This window comes from Megalops cyprinoides, chromosome 14 (genome assembly GCF_013368585.1).
Source record: "Megalops cyprinoides isolate fMegCyp1 chromosome 14, fMegCyp1.pri, whole genome shotgun sequence".
Lineage (NCBI taxonomy): Eukaryota > Metazoa > Chordata > Actinopteri > Elopiformes > Megalopidae > Megalops > Megalops cyprinoides.
Window position 1 is genome coordinate 8,313,248 of NC_050596.1, and position 18,884 is coordinate 8,332,131.

At 45.4% G+C, this 18,884-nt stretch overlaps 1 protein-coding gene across 6 annotated transcripts in view; it reads left to right on the top strand.

Moving 5' to 3' along the window:
- The first annotated feature begins 228 nt into the window (after window positions 1-228).
- Window positions 229-18,884, top strand: part of LOC118789380 (neural cell adhesion molecule 2-like) — a 168,058-nt gene continuing 149,402 nt past the window's right edge. For all 6 annotated transcript variants that reach the window (XM_036545772.1, XM_036545776.1, XM_036545773.1 and 3 more), the window contains exon 1: window positions 229-379. In XM_036545772.1, the coding sequence (XP_036401665.1) occupies window positions 328-379 (52 nt within the window). In that variant the 5' untranslated portion in view covers window positions 229-327. The remainder of the gene's footprint in view (window positions 380-18,884) is intronic.

An 18,884-nucleotide genomic window follows, 5' to 3' on the forward strand; every position in this document is an offset into this window, starting at 1 on the left:
CAAAGTGATAAATGGGGTGCGCATGTACACCCGTTTGCCTCAGTGTTGTGTGAATAGTGCTGCATTGAGGCAGCTGCTCGCGCTTCTCTTTCAATCGCTGCTGTGGTGAGCGCGCGAACAGTGAGCGAGAGAGAGAGAGGGAGAGAGAGAGAGACAGAGGGAGAGAGAGAGAGGGAGAGAGAGAGAGAGAGAGAGAGAGAGAGAGAGAGAGAGAGACAGAACCGATCAGAGACGGAGAGGAGCGCGAGGGTCGGTCTCCTCTCACTGACAGCGGTTTCAACTCATTGCAAACAAGGGGAGCAGTCCCTCTGCCGAACCTGCTTAAAAATGTTACTCATCCTCGCCTGTTTCCTCGGATTGCTCGTGCGCGGCGGTCAAGGTAAGAATAAAGGTTAATTTGTCTGACCGCGAGGACTAAGTTGCAGGGGTTCCTTTGACTCGCGCTGCTCCCGTCTCAGTCTCGGTTGCAAGTGCGCTGGGTTGTTAGGGGAGATGTGGCCAAGCAGAGGGCGGTTTACTTGTGCCACAGTGTTTTGTAGTTAGAGCACGTCCTTTTGAGGAGAATCTATTGTTTAAAAAGAATTGTCAATCAGTTTGGTGCCTTTGGACCGAAACCGTGCTCTGACATTTCCGTCCTTCCCAAACGCGTCATCTGTCCATCCAGACGACCCCGGGACTGTCATGGCATTCACATCTATTTCACTGTCTCACAAGTTGTTTATTGCATCACAGTCCTGTTGGAATGCGAACAATCTCAGAGCTTTTCAGCGCAGAGTGGAGCAGTGAAGCCGCTTACCGTGACGCTGAGAGGACCACATTTTTGGGTTTAATTTAACGGCGCCGATTCTGTTCTGTAATTACAACAGGAGGACAGCCCGAATATACGAGTGCTGTTCATTCTTATATCCTATACATGAATCAGAATACGCAGATGCAACCTGCAAGTTTGAAAAGACCTAGGCACGAGTGAAATAAAAACATATCAGGCTAAACCCATTTGATATTCAGCTAGAAATGCACATTTTCAGGAACAGAGGGAAGATGTTCGGTGTAGAGGGGAAAGTTAGGATAAGTGCGTGGGTCGCGGTGGAGGCTGGCAGCATCTCGGATATCTATGTCTAATGGTGATTTTACGCAGATCACGCAGTTGGCACAGAGATAGAGTTAATAAAGGTGGAAAATGCATCTAGCCAACAGTAATATAGCTTCATTAATCAGCGAGGTGCGACGCACGGGACGCAGGCTAGCGCTCACAGCGTCACGCTCCGCCGTCAGTGTCCTGCGATGGCTTTGAACTTTGCGGAGCAAAAGGTAGCTCCTGCCTGCGAGCCCCGAGGGAAAAGCAAGCGCTTGTTTGGCCGCACGGACGTTTGGTTGCTGGCGCAGGACGGCAGGTGGGGGTAGAGCGCTATACACGGATCTGAAGCGCAGTGTGGAGGATGGCGATGCCTACAACAACCTCCATCGGCTCAAGAGCGTGATCAGGCGGGGCACGGGGGGAAAGGTGGTGGGGGGTCTGGCGCATATAAACGGTGTTGGCCTTGCCCCTTTACCTCCCTCGCCGTCTGTTCAGCAGAGCCACCAAAGCATGCATCTCCGAGGCAGGAGTCTTCATCTGTGTGGTTACTGACTTGGTATTTAACATATAGATAACTACATATACAGGAAGACATCACACATCAGCGACTTTGCTTGCTGTTTATTTTAGTGATCAAGACTACAAAATGCACAATAAGACCATTCTGCAGGGTTACAATGATAGTGGAGCGTTATTTTATCTAAGCTGCATGTACAGTGCAATTTTTTTAACGGGCTGTGCTTATTTTGTATCCATTTAAAACACTATTTGTTAAAATACATTTCCTCTCTAACGTTTGCATTCTTCATTCATTGTAGATGAATGTAGCTCTGGTTGGGTGTCATCTCTACCTGTACAGATCAGCTCTGTATGAGACGCAACAAGTTTGCATAAGTCAACAAGCTCACCACCAAAGCAACTCTTAACACTGACCGATAAGCTCCTTAGCAAAACTGCAGGTAGTGCAGTCCTGTAAGCCCACCACGAAAACCCACAGTGTAGCACTCAGTAACTGTTCAAGTCCCAGAAAAGCCATGGTAAACACACTTGCATACCAGCAGCTGTTGGATGAGTCAGACTTTGGGTTTTCAGCAGCTACATAGGAATCTGGGGCTGCTGAGTGGTTGTTGATGGTGTGTTAAGCAGGGCGGACACAGATGAGAAAGATGCTGCTGTTGCTGCTGACGGTAGGGACGGTGATGGTGCTGATGATGATTATGTTGAATATGGCAGTGAAGACTGCTATGATGATGATGATGGTGATGATGATGATGGCAGTGATGATGATAATCGTATTCACTGCTGTCTGGAGCTTGGTTTTCCTGCTCATCATATGCAGCTTGTGGGTGAAAGCCTGGGGCATAAGGTGGAAAGAGTGGGGAGGTCAGTGACAACGGGGATGCAACGGTGACACAACGACAGCTATGACACATGACATATGACATAACAATGACATCACTCAAAGCTGCATAATAATGTTGCTATAGTGTCACAACAATGGTATTGTAACGTTATTAAAATTTACTTATCAGATTTGCAGTGTGGCAATGGCTGTCAGACAGCATTGAACCCAAAACTAGACTGAGAGCAGAACATAGGCACAGAGGTTGCTTAGAACTCCAGGCCAAGTTGGATTGTCGGATCTCCAGCTCTCTGGATTCTTCACAGGTGGTAATTAAGCCTGGACACCAGACCCCATTGGCCAGTAGCACTTCCTGTGAGGGCTTCTACACTACATAAAAGCTACACAATGCCTTTGTAAGCAGCTGATGACATGTGGCAGTCACAGGCACACTCACACACACAGGCACATATGCACACACATTGGAGTGTTAATTTCATCAGGACTGGCCTTTCTGGCATGGCTTCTCCGTTACTGCATTATATTCAGTTTGCATAAAGCATCTCTATATAGAAATGATCTCACTTTAATATAAAGCATTTTTATTCATATACGTAGACAGTCAAGAGTGCAATAATCCACCCCAAAGCCTGTCACATGTGTGCCATTGGAAGATTCTTCTTTTTTAAAGCTCTGGATTCAGTGGCTTACCCTTTCCATTTGTCTGTGGACTCGTATGCACACATGCTTTCATTTGGGGCCCATGTTAACATTGTCATGTCAGCGAAGATGTTCATGTCAGAACTGGAGCTGGAGTTTTCTATCAGGTTTTATTGATTTCTTGCGAACAGTTGTGTTGTGCATAATTGAGTGAAAGGATTGCAGGACACACGGCCCATGTATCAGGCTGTATGAAATGGAATTAGCCCCTGAAAGTGTGGCATGAAGGGAAATCAGCTGGCTCAATGGCTCTAATCAGCATGCTTCTGGGCAATAATAATGTCAATTTAAGCTCAAATTTAAGGGTTTCACTCCTAAAAGCTGCTCTGTGCTTTTTCTTCTCCCATTAGTTCCATTCCAGGAGACCTGTATGCAACTGAAAATAAAAGATGTAGATGCACTCACCAATATGTGTGTACAAATCGAAATTTATGCGTATGCACTTGCATGTGAATATACTGCTGTGGCATACAATACAATGCTGTTGCCATCTACTGTTGAAGCGCACCTCCTTACTGCTTCAGTTTGTACCTTGGGGTTTGAATTTATAACATTTATACAGATAAATACATAATCTTGGAGCGATTGTAATCAGCCGCTAAACAGTGGAAGTCCACAGGCACCAGGCTACCTTTGTCAAACAGAAGCCCACCTCTTATTGAATAAACATTCAGTAATGAGTTCCCTCCCAGCCTGACATTTACAGGAAATAAAAGCAGGGAATCACAGCAAGTCTCTCTGTACCTCCGGGAGGTTAAAAAGAATTATATTTTTTTTGGGTTTGTTTTTCTTGGAATTGGAGTCGATTGAGCTACTGTCTCAGTGGAGCACCTATACCTCACTGCTACTGCCTCTGGCCCACCTGCTGATAACCCTGCTCTGTATGTGTGTGTTCCTCAACTCCCATGATTCATTGCAGTACAGAGGGAGAGACCTTGGCAAGCCTCTTGTTTTGCTGAGCTGCTGTTTAACCCCCTGAGTAAAGTCACACCTAGGAGAATTAAAAGCCCAGAAGTACAAACCGATTCCAGAGAGACAGAATTATATGGACTGCACTTGGTCCTGGATTGGTTCTGGTCATGTGACTAGAAGAGAGAAGATAGGTGTGGGATTGTAGGGGACCTGAAACTGGAAGAACCCCCCCCCCCAACGCTGATGTGCCACGGGGTCCATGTTCAAATCAAAGAGCCCCTCTGGTTAGCCAAGGCCAGTGTGGCTAATCTGGGTTATCTCCATCAGGCTGACAAGGCCGCGGATGGAAAGAGATGAGGAGAGAGAGAGTCATGAGGAGAGAGAGAGAAAGAGGAAGAGAGGGGAGAGGACAAGGCTGGTTTTCTGGAAGCGATTATTGATTGCTTTTCTGCAGCCTTTCGCTTTTCAGCGAGGTGCCGTGCCAACTTTACCCTTTGCTCTCTCCCACGCTCCTTTTACAGAGAGAGAGAGAACGCATCCGAGGGTGTTCTTACTCTCTTAAAAAAGTAAACTGAAAATGTTCATTTCCTCTGGATTGACCCTCTTCTCAGAGCTGCTGTTGTGTAAGAAAAATCTGAGCAAGCTAGCGAGAAAACGGCAAGCTTGGCAGTGTGTGCAGAAGCTAATATTCGCAGTGGTGGAGGTGGTGACACATTGTATGACCCCCCCCATGTCAACCCTGACTCCACTGATTACGCAGAAGGAAACTTGTAGTTCAAAAGGAGCTTTTTTCTTAGGACAATTTTTACAAATCTACTCTGTGACTCTGTGTTCCAGGCTAGAAAACCCAGCACTGTACTCATTGTACGAAACATGACTGGCTTCAGTACTCAGCTTCCTTGGATTGGAGTCATCCTGTTCTTCTATCAGTGGCCAGTTTGTAATTACTGCAGTAGGATCTGCTTTTGTAGCATATATTTGTAGTTGCGGGTATGAGTGGGTATAAGTGGTTTGATTAACATAATAACAAACCCATCTGAAAGTAATGCATTTATTCTCTCTGTCTGTGGCTCACTGACAAGGAGGTTTACTACAACAAATCGCTTCCTTATGCACAGAGAAGCAGGGCTTTTCCTCTAACGAGCTGCAAAGCTTCCAACCGAGCTGGTGGCTACTGAGCTTTGAGTCGGCCGGACTGACAGGTGTTGAAAGGATGGGCTCGAATAATGGTGAAAGTGAAACCCTTCTGACTAAATGCTTGTCGTTCCGAATGAGCTCGGCCTCATCAGAGCCTCCTCCAACGGCCGCCGCTCCAATCAGACGTGTCGGCTCGGCGATGCCGTCCGCGCTGAATGGGCCATTGTGCAGAACGATGGAAGTGGTGGCTCGGTAAACAGTGATGAATTAAACATGGCACCAATTCGCCGGCTGCGCGCACTCCATCCAGAGCTTGCGGGGTTTCGCGCCAAGCGGGTAGTCATCAGCGGAGGGCAACAGAAGCTCATTTGGATCAGGCCGATGAATTAAACATCACCTTGATTGAGGGAGTCACGCCGGAGGAAGGGTAAACGCTGCACTTCAGAGATGAATTAAATTAGCCTTCCAGTGGCACAGAAACAGACAACAAACCTCTTGCCTGATACATACCTCCTCCCCTCCCCTCCCTGTTTCCTCTGGCACCATGTTAAACCCAATCTGTAAGCACACGCAAAACTGTCTACACACAAGCACTCTGTCAACGCATATATTTCACTCCCCACCATCTCTGGCCCCTCCCATCATGACAAACATATTAGAGTCCCCGCCCTGCTTTGGCTCTTCCCATCATGACAAATATATTACAGTCCCTGCCCTGCTCTGGCTCCTCCAATCATGGCAAACATGTTACTGTCTCCGCCCTGCTCTGGCTCCTCCCATCATGACAAACATGTTACTGTCTCCGCACTGCTCTGGCTCCTCCCATCATGACAAACATGTTACTGTCTCTGCCCTGCTCTGGCTCCTCCCATCATGACAAATATATTACAGTCCCTGCCCTGCTCTGGCTCCTCCCATCATGACAAACATGTTACTGTCTCTGCCCTGCTCTGGCTCCTCCCATCATGACAGACCTATTAAAATCTGTGTCCTGCTCTGTATAAAACACATACCACAGGGAAGCTGTTAAGAAACATGCTTTTAGTGTCAGCTAATTCATCTTGACACTGTAAAATGCTTCAGTGTAATTAGGCGTACATTAACACGATAATGACACTGCCTGAGGAGGAAGGCCAGAGAGCTGTTGGATGTGCCTCTAACAGTCTCTGGAGAGATCAGGACCCATGTTTTCTGCAGAGGACAAAAAATGGATCACATGTAAGACAGAGGATTGGAGAGAAGGTAGACTATCTTTAATCTGCACCATGACCTTGGCCTAACCTCTGTGGAACTGTTTCCTGTGTCATTTCCATGGGAGCGGTCCACAGCATGCCAGGGCGGACATCACATGACATGTGGAGGCGGAGCAGGTGCATGTGGTATAAACAACACAAGCTCCAGTTACAGAACTTGTCAGGGAGTACAACTGGTTCAGGGAACTGAAACAAAAAGATGAGACAAACAAAATCTCCAAAAGAGTGGAAACAAAAACTTAACAACATGAATTTCCAGTGTTCTGGAACAGAAAGCTAAAAAAGGAAGAAAAAAAAACTCTCAGTTCATGAATAATGAATAATGTTTTTTTCCAGTTTAGGTATTGAGTGAACAAAGAAATAAGTGTCCACTGGCACATGACCAGGACGAAGAGGAAATTATCTATACCCTACAGAGACACCTGTCCAGCTGTGTTTAAATAACCAAGCAACAGCCCACAACTCCTCAGGTCTCCAAGCTGCACACGCTCCTATAGGTACCTGCACAGCACTGGCCTGGTTCACTTCAGGTGAAGGATAATGGCTAGCGTGCTAGCTATCCTGCCTATACAACTGTCTGTCAGTTTTTCACATGTTGTTGGAGCTTATTGGAAATGCTTGCTAATGAAAGAAGCTGGGAATGTAGTTAACAGCAAGCAGCAGCAAAAGACGAGAGGAGGCACAGAAGGTCTAAAGCATGGAGAAGGAGGCTTATAAAATCCACACTCTCCCCCCACCGCATACACCGGAGATGGAGGAGGGGATTTATGAGTTAGGCCCTGCTGTAAGAAATAAGCCATCAGTCTGGAAGGCTACCACCTGTGCTGCTTCTAAGGTACATCTACAGTGCAGTGTAATCATCTCCATATGCTCACCAACCAAATTAAATCTCATGGATGCAGGTGGACAGCAGCACATAAAGAAAGCTTGCTAACTTTCCCTTTGGCAGGCAAGTTAGTGGGAAATAGCTGAGGAAATGGATGCCAATGGAAAGACTGTCAAAAGATCACAGCTTATCTATTCAGAAAAAAAGTAAAACATTTAAAGTAAGTAAAGATGCTTTGATGTAACGAAAAAAAATATTTCATGGGCAGGTTTTGTGTCTGGGCCTCGCCTTTGCCATTGATACCAACGTGTCCAAAAAAATCAAGAGATGCTCCGTAGCTAGCTAGCAAGGCATCTGCTCTTCTAACAGTGAGAGATGAGAGTAACTAATTCATGCCAGTTTATAAAAAACAAAAACATTTTATTAACTTGTTGGCCAGAGAAGACAAATGTATCCCGTTCTGAGTACTGCGGTAGTCTGATTCACAGATGGTAGCTCAAAGGAATGAGTGAATTTGTAAGGGAATGAGCGTCAGTGTGTGAGCCTGCCAGTGTCTGGTGTGCCAGTGTCTGAGCGAACTAGTGTGTCAGTTTGTGAGAGAATTAGCGTTTCGCTGTCTCCTGCAGCTAAGTCTCCATCTCTCTTTCTCTTGGACCTGTGTCGCTTTCTCTCTCGCTCCCTTTCATGCTTTATTGGCATGACGAAGATTTTATTTATTAATTTTTTTCCCCTTTATATGACCCCGTTTCCAATTGGCAGTTGTACTTTAGGCTCATCTAACTGTGACAATCTCTGCGTTTGTACAGGAGCACTGAAACGAGACGAATGCAATCCTCCCATGCTCTTGCACATAGCTAAAGGCTTTTTTTGCACTACAAGTCATACAGCATGCTGCAATGGGGTGGCAATGTAGCATAGTGTAAGGAGCAGGACTAGTAACCAAAAGGTTACTGGTACCTTGCCCAAGGATACAGCACTGCAGCTGTATATTTGGGCAAGGTACTTAACTCAGAATTTCCTTAGTAAAAATATCCAGCTGTATAAATACATAACATGTTGAAAGTGCAACCTATGTAAGTCGCTCTGGATAAGAGCATCTGCTAAATGCCAATGATGTAATGTAATGCAATGCAATGAAGAGGGTGCCAACTGGAGCATAGGTGCTGCTTCACTGACATCATCTGAGCAAGCTGCAGGTTTCTGATGAATCACTAGGTGCCTGAGAGCAGAAAGACAAGGAAACCCTTACCCCTCAAGGCTATGGGCTTCTAGTTATCGTTGGCGGACTAGTTTTGAACCTGGGTTCTAACACTTTCATTTAGTTTATAAAATAATCCTTTGTGCCAAATTGAAAGCCATGGCTCTTTGAAACCTGTAAAACAAGCAAATATCCTAATTTTATTTTGCTTCACATTTTTTTTTCAGTTAGGAGTATAAATATGATTGGTTCTGCAGTGATTTGGTAAAAAGCCAATCTAATTCTCAATGAAGACATTGTGCTAGTTAAGGAAGTCTAGAGGCCTTGCATTGACACTGCTACAAACCCTACAATTCCATGTCAGGGATGTGATAGACCATGTATCTCCATTTTGGTTGCTTCTTCAGGTTTTGGTTTCATTGTGTTCCAGGTTTTCCCTACGTGGTGAGAGCATATGAACTATTTATAGCTCATACTGTTATGTGTGTTGTGCCTGTTTGATTCTGAGTGTGTGGTTATACTGCTTTTGTGTCTCAGTAATTCTGGCACATATCAGGGTTTTCTTGATCTTTGTGTTTTGATTACTTTAGTTAAATTTTGACTGTCTGTATCAAACCAGTTGTCTTTTTGTGAGTTTTTTACATTTCTTAAATATTTTTTAATTGGTATTTTTAGCTCCTAAGATATTAAATGTTATTTTTCACACACAGATTTACTCCTTCTTGGCTGTGATTATATGTGGTTGCCAGAAAAGTATGTAAAACTATTGATTTATTGGCTGTTGATGTCTTCCTGGTATTCTTCTACACTGTTTTGGACCTTGTGTAAGATTTTTCAAATGTTGTATGGCTTACAGGGCAGTGTGGTTGTGTGAGCTTTTAACCTTTGCCTTTTTGAGATACACAGTAATTTGACTGTGATTGGACAGTGGGCTTAGCGGCCTGACAGCGAAGGCCCTGGAATAGAAAGGATCTAGATCTATGGTACTGAGGCCTACTGTTGCCAAGAGGTGAACTGTAGGCGTATTAATCTAAAGAGTCCCCTTGTTACCCACCGTTGGCAATGTACGGATCCAGACATCGCCTGGAATCTGGAAGAGATGTTCCCTTTTTCGTTTGTGGTTGTGAGTTGTTCCAGTAGGAATGGATGGGGAAATTAAGGTGCGTTTGGCCAAAGATGTGGTTGTCACCCTGTGAGCTGGTTCCTCACCGATCCTGGAATCCATCACACGCCTCTGGGCCTGGAAATGACAGCTTTCCTGCTCAACATCAGGAAACATCCTCTTTAACAATATGTGGATTCTGATGGTGGGATGTAAATGTCACTCAAAAAAAAAAACAATTTTTATCTTGCAGAGAATAATTGCTCTGATTTTTTGACTATGTGTAAATCCCTGTGATTGACAAGTTCTTTTGATTTTATTAGTTCTGATTTAAACTGAATTAACATGCCTCCTGAGTCCCAGCCCTGGGACTTTAATTTCACTAAGGCTGCTACCAGCTTTTGTAACCTGAGGGGAAACATCAGCCTTACATAATTTCTCATGTAAGATTAGTATATCTGTCTTTAATTGATTTAATGAAATCAAATATGAGCATTTTAGTTCAATAAAATCTGGGTTTCTGCTTTACAGACCAAACACTGGAAAATATAGACCCTGAATATTCCAAAAGTGCATTGCAAACGATCTAATTTCAGATGCACAAGTATTATTGCATAAAATAAAGTATGATGATTAGAAATTCAACACAAATCAATCACTATGATTTTATTCAAAACCGTTTTGGTTATTTTTGAAGTGTATGTGGCCTGTTATTTTGATGATGGTGCTGAAGAGTTGCCGTATCCCCCTCACCTCAGGGCTGACTGGGGTCTATGGTTTTGCTGCATAGCTGTGCAGTAGTTGAGGGTGCTGTTGGTCTGGGCTCTGCTGAGTAAGCCTCTCCTGGGCTGGGGTGATCTGGACGGATGTTGTGTTTGTTGCTGGTGTCTTGGCTGTGGATGCTTGTTTTCTTGAGCGGGTCTTCTCTTGTTTTGAGATGTAAGCAGTGGGGTTTCTCCCCAAGGCAGTGTCCTTCAGATTTTTATTGACGGTATTGATGGAGATGCACATGGTTGTACAAAAGCCTGTGGAAGAAGGTGAGGTGGTATGCTAGGTGTACGTTGTAGACGTGGGCAGCATTCCTGGTGATTTTTTTTATCAGTCTAACAAGGTTGTATGAGATGTCCTGTCAGGGCAGCTTGGTGGAGATCATGATGTTAGCTCTGTGGAGCTCTCTGGTGGCCCTTTGAGTTTTGCTCCTTACTAAGTCTGCCAAGCAGGCCCCTGCGAGCACAGGCCCCTGTGTGAATAATGATGTCCTGACCTTGCAAGGTTGATTAGGACTGCAGCTGCAGTGCACTTCCTGTTGTTGGACACCAAAATTTAGCTACCTGGCTTCAGGGGAATGTCTTCAATGACGTGTCTGAAATTATATGTGTGGGGTAGGTGGGATGTGTGGGCCAGAGGGTGGGGTGGGAATGGTTAGCGGGGCAGAGTGTGTTGTGGGCATGGTGTATGGCTGGGTATGGGGTAGGCAGGGTTTGTGGGTGGAGAGTGGGGTAGGCAGGGATTGTTGGGCAGTTTGTTGGATAAGCTGGGGGACTGAGGCAGGAATAGACCGTGTGGTGTCTGGGGGGACATGGCGTGGGGTGAGGGGATGGCAGTGTGCTGGGTGTCTGAGTCACTGTGTCGTGTGTGTGTGTGTGTGTGTGTGTGTGTGTGTGTGTGTGTGTGTGTCAGCGTCAGTCTAACTGGCCCTTCGCGCTCGTACTCCAGTGTTCCACCCCTGGCTGTGCTGCTGTTTTGTGTGCTAGAGCAGCTCCTCTCTCAGGCTCTTTACACTCGCCCCCTTTTGCTGCAGCTCTTCCCTCATCTCAGACATCTCCACTCCTAGGGTCTGGCTGGCCTGTCGCAGCTCTCTGATCTCAGTTCCCAGCTGTGAGCTGGATGTCCTGGCCCCCCCCCTTCTCATCCACCGCACACCCCGCCTTAGCTGCCGCGCAGCGTCGCTGTCCATAAGGCCGCCTGCCCCGAGTTCATTTACTTTCACCTCTAACATGGAGAGGCAGACCTGCATCCGCTTTACGGCGGCAGGCAGTCAGGGGGTGGGTGCAGGGGTCTGAGCGACCCTGGGGGAGGCTGTGAAAGAGGAAGCTGCTTTTCTCTTTTTAAAAGTGCTCTCAAGTCTGGAAATCCTTTTCACAATTTACTAGGCTGGCCTCACTGGCCTGAATCATAACGGAGTCACGGTTATGTGTGTTTATGCTCAATTTTGCACTGTCAGGGTCATTCACGTCTTCATTGCATCGCTGTTTTCCTCTAGACATCCCTCTCGCCTTCAGTTGACTCATAGCAGCGCGGAGGGCTGTGAGCCGTGCACAGAGAGTGCTCAGTGTAAAACGGCAGGTTTGCAGTAGTCACTTTGTCTTGTATCACGCTGTGTCTCTGGACAATTCAGCAGCAATTTATGTGTCTCTTTGTGCTGCTTCCAAGCTTTGGCATTGGTTACACTGTCAGGGTGTGAAATTCCACTGCAGTTCAGACCCCTCCTGTCATAATCAGTAGAACTTTTACTTTTCTCCGTTTGAAATAAATTACAACTGTCAGCTCTCAACTGTCAAAATGTTAGCTGTTAAAATGTCTGCTGAAGGTGCTTGCTGGAAAAGGTTGTTTTCCTGCCTTTCAGTTCAGATGATTAGAAGAGCCTGCCTTTATATATTTTCTTCAACAGCTTCTTTCATTCCCTTGCTTTCTTCCATGTTTTTTCTTTTGCCATCTTCTGCTAAGAATTGTCTTTTGATTCTGTCCTTCCTTCTTTTCTTCTTCTTCTTCCCCTAAAACTTCTTTTGACTTTATTTTATTTGTTGTTTATCCTATGTTGGCTGTGGAGATTCTCCGGTTATTCCTGTCTTCTCACGGTTGCCTGTTATAATTTCCTGTGCCCTACCTTACTGTAAAGCGACATATTTTGCATTTATTTCAGCAGCTAATCTTACTTCTTGTCTTACTCATCTCTCTGTCTTTATCCATCTCCCTTGGAATCAGGAAAGGTGATGGGGGAGGTGGGGGCTGGTGTTGTGAATGAGGGTGAGTCAGAAGAGGGTGGAGGTGGTTTACCCAACTGTTCAGTTAGTCTGATCTCGCGGCTATTCAAATACGAGATGGCTCGCTGCATCCTAAGAAGTGCTGTATCCTAAAGAGCAATTTACACGCTTCAAATCACCCAAGAAACATAAACAGCATTGATATTCCTGTCACCAGTCCCTGTCACCCAATCTCCACAAAATGCAAAAGCAGCAAGTTGTCTCAGAAGAGCCAGCTACAGCACGCATGCAGCAATACGCAGGCCTATCAACAGCAAACGCTAAAACAAAACAATTCTGCAGCACTCGCTATGCCAACCGTTTCCACGCAACGCGCAATGACCCTGTATGACAGCAAGAAACAGTGTTAATCCTAAAGGAAAAATATCCAAAACACAAGCCCCCATTTATTATATAATGTATCCCTGGCAGGAAATAAAACAATAATTAGTCCTTAACCTAAGTGGGTGATGTTGAGCAGTGAAAGGAAAACAAACAGAAGCCTGGCACAAAGCAGTTAAAACAGTGTCACAGGGGTGACAGCCCAACTCCCTGTGTGCTGTCTGTGAACATGAGCTGAGGGAAAAGGGGAAAACAAAAACCTCAAAATCATACCCTAAACCAAGACCAGAAGCAGAAAGCACAACACCAATCCACTTCTGGGAACTGGTGACTCCAGAATGCAGGCCTCTGCGTCCTAGCGAGAACGAACAGCGTGGACAGAAAAACCTTGTGCCGAAGGTATGGGCCCAAACAAATACTGACAACTGGTCTCACTACAAAAGGGCAATTTACATGCTCCAAATCATTCAAAACACAAACTGCATTGCTATCCTTGCCACTAATCTCTGATTTCAAGTTTGCTGTCACGGTTTTTCTCTCCTCCCCTTCCTGTCAGAGGTTCACCTTTTCATTCTTAATGGGAAAGGGAGGCTGCCTGCAGTCGTGTCAGCGGAAAATCAAAGAAACAAGACAAAAGGATGTGTGCATCTGATGTGTCTGTGCCCCAATCCTATCACCTGCAGAGGATGATATAAAAGGGAAAGAGTGTTATTTCAGTCAGTGTTATTTGACGGGAGTGAGTTTTGAAGATCTCTAGAAACAGCTATCAAAAACAGCTGATGTGAGCATTCTTTCGCAGAGGAAACGCTTTAGGCATAGGAAATAGGTCAAAACCGTGTGGAAGGCTATGGCTAAGTCCCTTCCAGTGTACTTTTTGGTGGTGTTTGTTTTTTCATTCCCTTCATTCCTTCATTAGTGTATCCTTTCCTTCCTACTTCTCATGGAATCTTCACACGTAGGCTTTCTTCATTTTAATGGCGCCAGAGACTAGGGGAAGAGGGATTTGCTGGCTGCATGTCTGAAACACAAAAATGCTCATATTTGATTTCTTCAAGAAACACGTAGTGCTGTTGAGGTTGACGTGGGGTTTTAGTGGAGAGGGGTACACGTTTTGAGCCATGGCACCAATTTTAGTGTATGTGGAGGATCTCTTCTTCTGTCAAGGTGTGGTAGATGTACTCTTTAAAAGGGAGGTGTGTAAGGGTGGCAAAAATGGGGACGAGTCTCATCCGCTGTCTGCCTGAGTGCTGGCTGATATCCAAAGACAATTTTGAAATTGAGCGCACCAGGCATCTGTATGCCAAGCGGTATACATGGCGGAAGGTGGCAGGCCCTCGATCGAATGCACTCTCCTATGCCACACAATAACATAAGGGTTATTTACTTTTCCAGTAAGTTTCTCTGATCATAACTTAATGATGGCATGTCTGATCCTTACACCAGACCCACAGCGGCAGGCAAACTGGAAATATAATGTGAAGGTCCTGCAAGGTGACTCCTTTTGCTGAAATTTTGCAGTGTTTTTTGGTTGGTAGAGAGAGAGGACATGAGGACATCAGTCCCTTAGGCAGTGGTGGGATATTTGAAAAGCCCAGATAAGAATTTTTTTGGTCAACAATTTACTTCGTACTCATCACTGGAGACCATAAGGGTGATAGGGGACCTTCAGTGCATTATTAGGAGGGTGGAAAGGGAACTGGAAGATCAAAATCGGGTGGTCTTGCAACATAATCTGACTGAATTACGGAAAGATTTGAGATATTTTCTGCAACTGAAGGCAAAGGGGTCACTTGTGCAGGCTAGATTCTCATCGTTAAGGGAGATGGATGCTCCCAGCACATTCTTTTTTAATCTTGATAGGCAGGTCTGGGAAAAATGAATTCATTGCCTTTATCTCCCAAGTGGTCATTTGACTTCCAGTGTTGAAGAAATGAGAGAGGTGGTTATTCACAGCTCTACCGAGCGGACAGCACTGATACTCAACTGGCAAGGGTGTTGCATCAGGACCGTCCTACACTGGACACAGTATTGACCGAGAGCTAAGAGAGGCCATTCAGCTCCTGGCCTCCAGGCAAGCCCTACAGGTGGATGAGATGCCCATGGACTTTTATTCATTTTTGGAGCTCTTTTGGGATAGGCCTTTATGAGTTTCTGCAGGGATGCGTATGGGAGGGAAAGCTATCCTCTGTATTGCTATGCCTTTTTGACTGTTACCTAAGAAGGGTCATATGTGCCTGCTAAAGAACTGCAGACCAGATTATAAGATCTTTTTAATGAGATCTTATATTCTGTACATACATGCATTCAGTACTTTGAATGCTATGGGTTTGAGGATAATTTTGTGTCATGGGTGAAGTTTTTGTATGTTGGTAGATCCTGTTCGGTTAAAGTGGGTGGGGGCTGAGCAGACTCATATGGGTGGGGAGTTGGATAAGCTAAAGGTGTCCACTGGGACAAGGGTCCTGGTCTGCTAGGATCCAGCTTCAGTCCTAATTACTGTGTCAAATAATGCAAATGACATAATTGTGGTGGTGAAGGGTGGTGAAGACCTGGAATCTTTGGAGGACAGCTTTTAGCTGATTTACATACAGCTTTTGACAGATTTATGAGGGTGCATCTTCTGCAAAGGTGAAGTGAGGTAAAAGTGAAGACCTGCTGCGTTGGCCACGGCTCCCTGGAGGCTCACAGCGGGGGCAGTCAAAGCTGGAGGTGTTAAGAGTTTATCTGGGCTCTGAAGGGATAGGGGGGGATGGGAGGGGGTGCTGGAGTCGCGGTGTGCCAGGATGACTTAATGCAGTTTGCTGCTGTCTCAGGTGTTATACAGACGGAGGGTGCTGATCAGTAAGAATTTGGTGACATCCTCCTTTTATTAACATGTACCAAATATTGTTATTGGCTAGCAGGACTGAACCCCCTTGGTGTTTTGCAGTGTGTCATTTGGATAAGTTGGTAGGCTCCTCCTGGTCAGGCTATTGTTGGTGTTCTTCCTTTGCACGATGGGAGCAAGGTCTTATGGAGAGCAAGGTTGCAGCTATTTAGCAGGGGCTTGTGGAGAGCAAGGCTTGTGGCTTTTCAGCTGCAAGCTGCACAAAGGTCTCATTGATTTCTACTCTTTCGTGTTGTGACTTGGCACTTGCTATGATCCTCTCAAGGGGGGGGGGGTTGGTGCCCGGGCCATGAGTGCTTGAAGATCCTCTTATCAATAATCCTCTGGTTAAGTTGCATTCTTTTACCTCAGCCACCTTACAAGGCCTGGTGGTGAAGGCCAGGCTTTGATTTGCGGCTACCGGGTGGAGGGGCGTGTGAAAGACCCTTCAGTTACTTGCACAACAGACAGGACTACGCTCCCTGCAACTCCTGGTGAAAGTGGGCAGGGATGAACAGCAGACTGGGTTACGCGCCCTGTGACTCCGGGAGAAAGTGGGGGATGAACAGCAGACTCCGTTACTCTCCCTGTGACTGCAGTTTGGGAGGCATTGGGTAGTCCTCCTGGTAATGAGCCCCCCTCCTATGCAGGTAGCAGTGGGAAATTGGCAGGAGGTTGGAGGGAGAGTATTATCTTTCACTTCTTCAGAACTGAGGGACTATGAACAGGATGAGGGTAAATTATGTTGTCAGCATTCATCCATGATTTTCATAGTATTACATTTTTTTTAACCATGTAGTCTTCCACATTGTGTTCTCTTTTTAGGGTCAGATAGCAGACCATTGTACTTTTGTTTGAGTGTCCCAATGAGTAATGCAGCTGTGTTTGTGCTTCCCACTGGGAAATGTAGTCTTATTTGTGTTTCACAGTGAGTGATGTAGTTTTGTTTGTGTTTCATAGTGAGTGATGTAGTCTTGTTTGTGTTTCATAGTGAGTGATGTAGTCTTGTTTGTGTTTCCCAGCTGGAAATGTAGTTTTGTTAGCGTTTCACAGGGAGTGATGTAGTTTTGCTTGTGTTTCGTAGTGAGTGTTGTAGTTCTGTTAGAATTTGGTTCACTGTAATTGTATTGGTTGCCATTGAGGCTGAGGCTGTTTGGTGGTAGTTAGCATCTGGACTAGCTGGCTGAGGGGCATCTGTAGACTCAGCTCTTGGCGTTTTTATAGCCTTATTATAAGAATTGGGTTTTCTAGTTTGTAGCAGTTTCTGGAATTGAATGGGTCTGTTATGAATGTTAAATAGTAATGGATATTTGCCTAATTCTGGCCTGGGTACGTTGTATTTGTCCCCTTTATCAAAGTCTTGTGTGAAAGCACACCCCATAATTCACTGTCATGTAATTCATTTTGTTCATTAACAGATTTGAATATTTTTAGCCAAATCTGAGTTGGTACATCTATTTGAAATAGTCTCTTAATGGCAAAAAATGCCCTGTGTGCTTTCTTTTTCAGTTCATTTACAGCCATGCTGAAGCTCCCTGTTGAGCTAACCTTTCACATTAGGTATGATCAGGTATATTGTAGTTTGTGGTGTTTTTAGTATTTGTAAATATAGTGAGCTGTGCAGTGATTTGGTGTTTACTCAAGACATTGTGTTTAAGGAAGATACAGCCCTGTAACAGTTGTGTGTCTATGTGTGCATCTGTGTGTGAGTGTGTGTAGATGTGTATGTGTGTATGTCTCTGTGTGTGTATGCATGCATGTATGCATGTATGTATGCATGTACCTGTATGCGTGTGTGTGTGTGTGTGTGTGTGTGTGTGTGTGTGCGTGCGTGCGCACGCTTGTGTGGCTTCTTGTCATGTGGCATTCCCCATGCCCTACATTGTTAGAGTGGGTAGTGGTGGTGAATGACATTTCAGTATAATGTCAGACGAGCTTCCCAGAGCAAGGGAAATGAATAATAAACTGACATGTCTTCAGCCTGAATGTAAATGACATCCGATAATCAGACAGAACCGCAACAAGGGCACGAGGAACTCACAGACTAGCTCACTAATATCCTGCACCCCGGACCCACTCTGCCCCACCCCACAGTAAACACTCATCCTCTGAGACCAACCCCTCCCCCCACCCCCCCAAAATGTACTAGTGCTGACAGGTGTGTGTGTGTGTGTGTGTGTGTGTGTGTGTGTGTGTGTGTGTGTGGCCCCGCTCTGGGCGTGCAGTTCTTTCACAGCAGGAGACTGAATTCCAGGCTCCCCGCTGAATACACGCTGCGAGTTGCATTGAAATAGAAATGACATGAAAATATGTCACAGTAGTTTATATCTCACACTTCAGCACCTTTAATGCACAGAGTGCGCCACACCATTTTTGGCACCTTTTTTTTTTCCTCCTGCCGTTAGCAATATTGATGCGCAGAAACAAATATGCGCTTGAACCATAAAGCTTTGGTTTTATGCTGTCAGTGCTGAATGCGGTGCCAAAAACAATGTGGCGTCTGTGAGAATTTAACCCTCTCCTCCGTTCACGATCTGGAGAAAAGCAGTATCTTGTACTTTTACATTGTGTGAATAACTAGTAATTACCCAGCTGCACGTGTCTGTGTTCCTGCTGTGTCTCCCCAGGCCGCGGACAGTGGCTATGCTAACTGAGAGGTCCCTCAAACACTAATGACTCATAACTAATGACCTAAGCATCGTTCCTCGCCACTTCTCTACTCAGCCCTCCTCTCCTCTCCTCTCCTCTCGTCCCCTTCTCTCTCGTCTCCCTGTCTTCCCTCCATCTCCCACAGTTCCTGCAGGATACTGCTCCACGGGAGGCCGCCTCACCATGATTTCTCAGAAGATTTTGCTCCTGTTTTTAATGAGTTTGTTAATCACTGATCCAGCACAGAGACACTGTCTGGATCGCAGCATGCTCTCTGCATGCTATATGCGTGTGTGTGTGTGTGTGTGTTGAGGTTTCTATCTTTCAAAAATGTCAGCTAGATGACACAAAGAATTAACCATCTAACTGTTTACTGCCACAAGAAAACCATGGTTGCAGTATTTGTCCACATAAGTTTGTGTTTGTGAGGATAAAA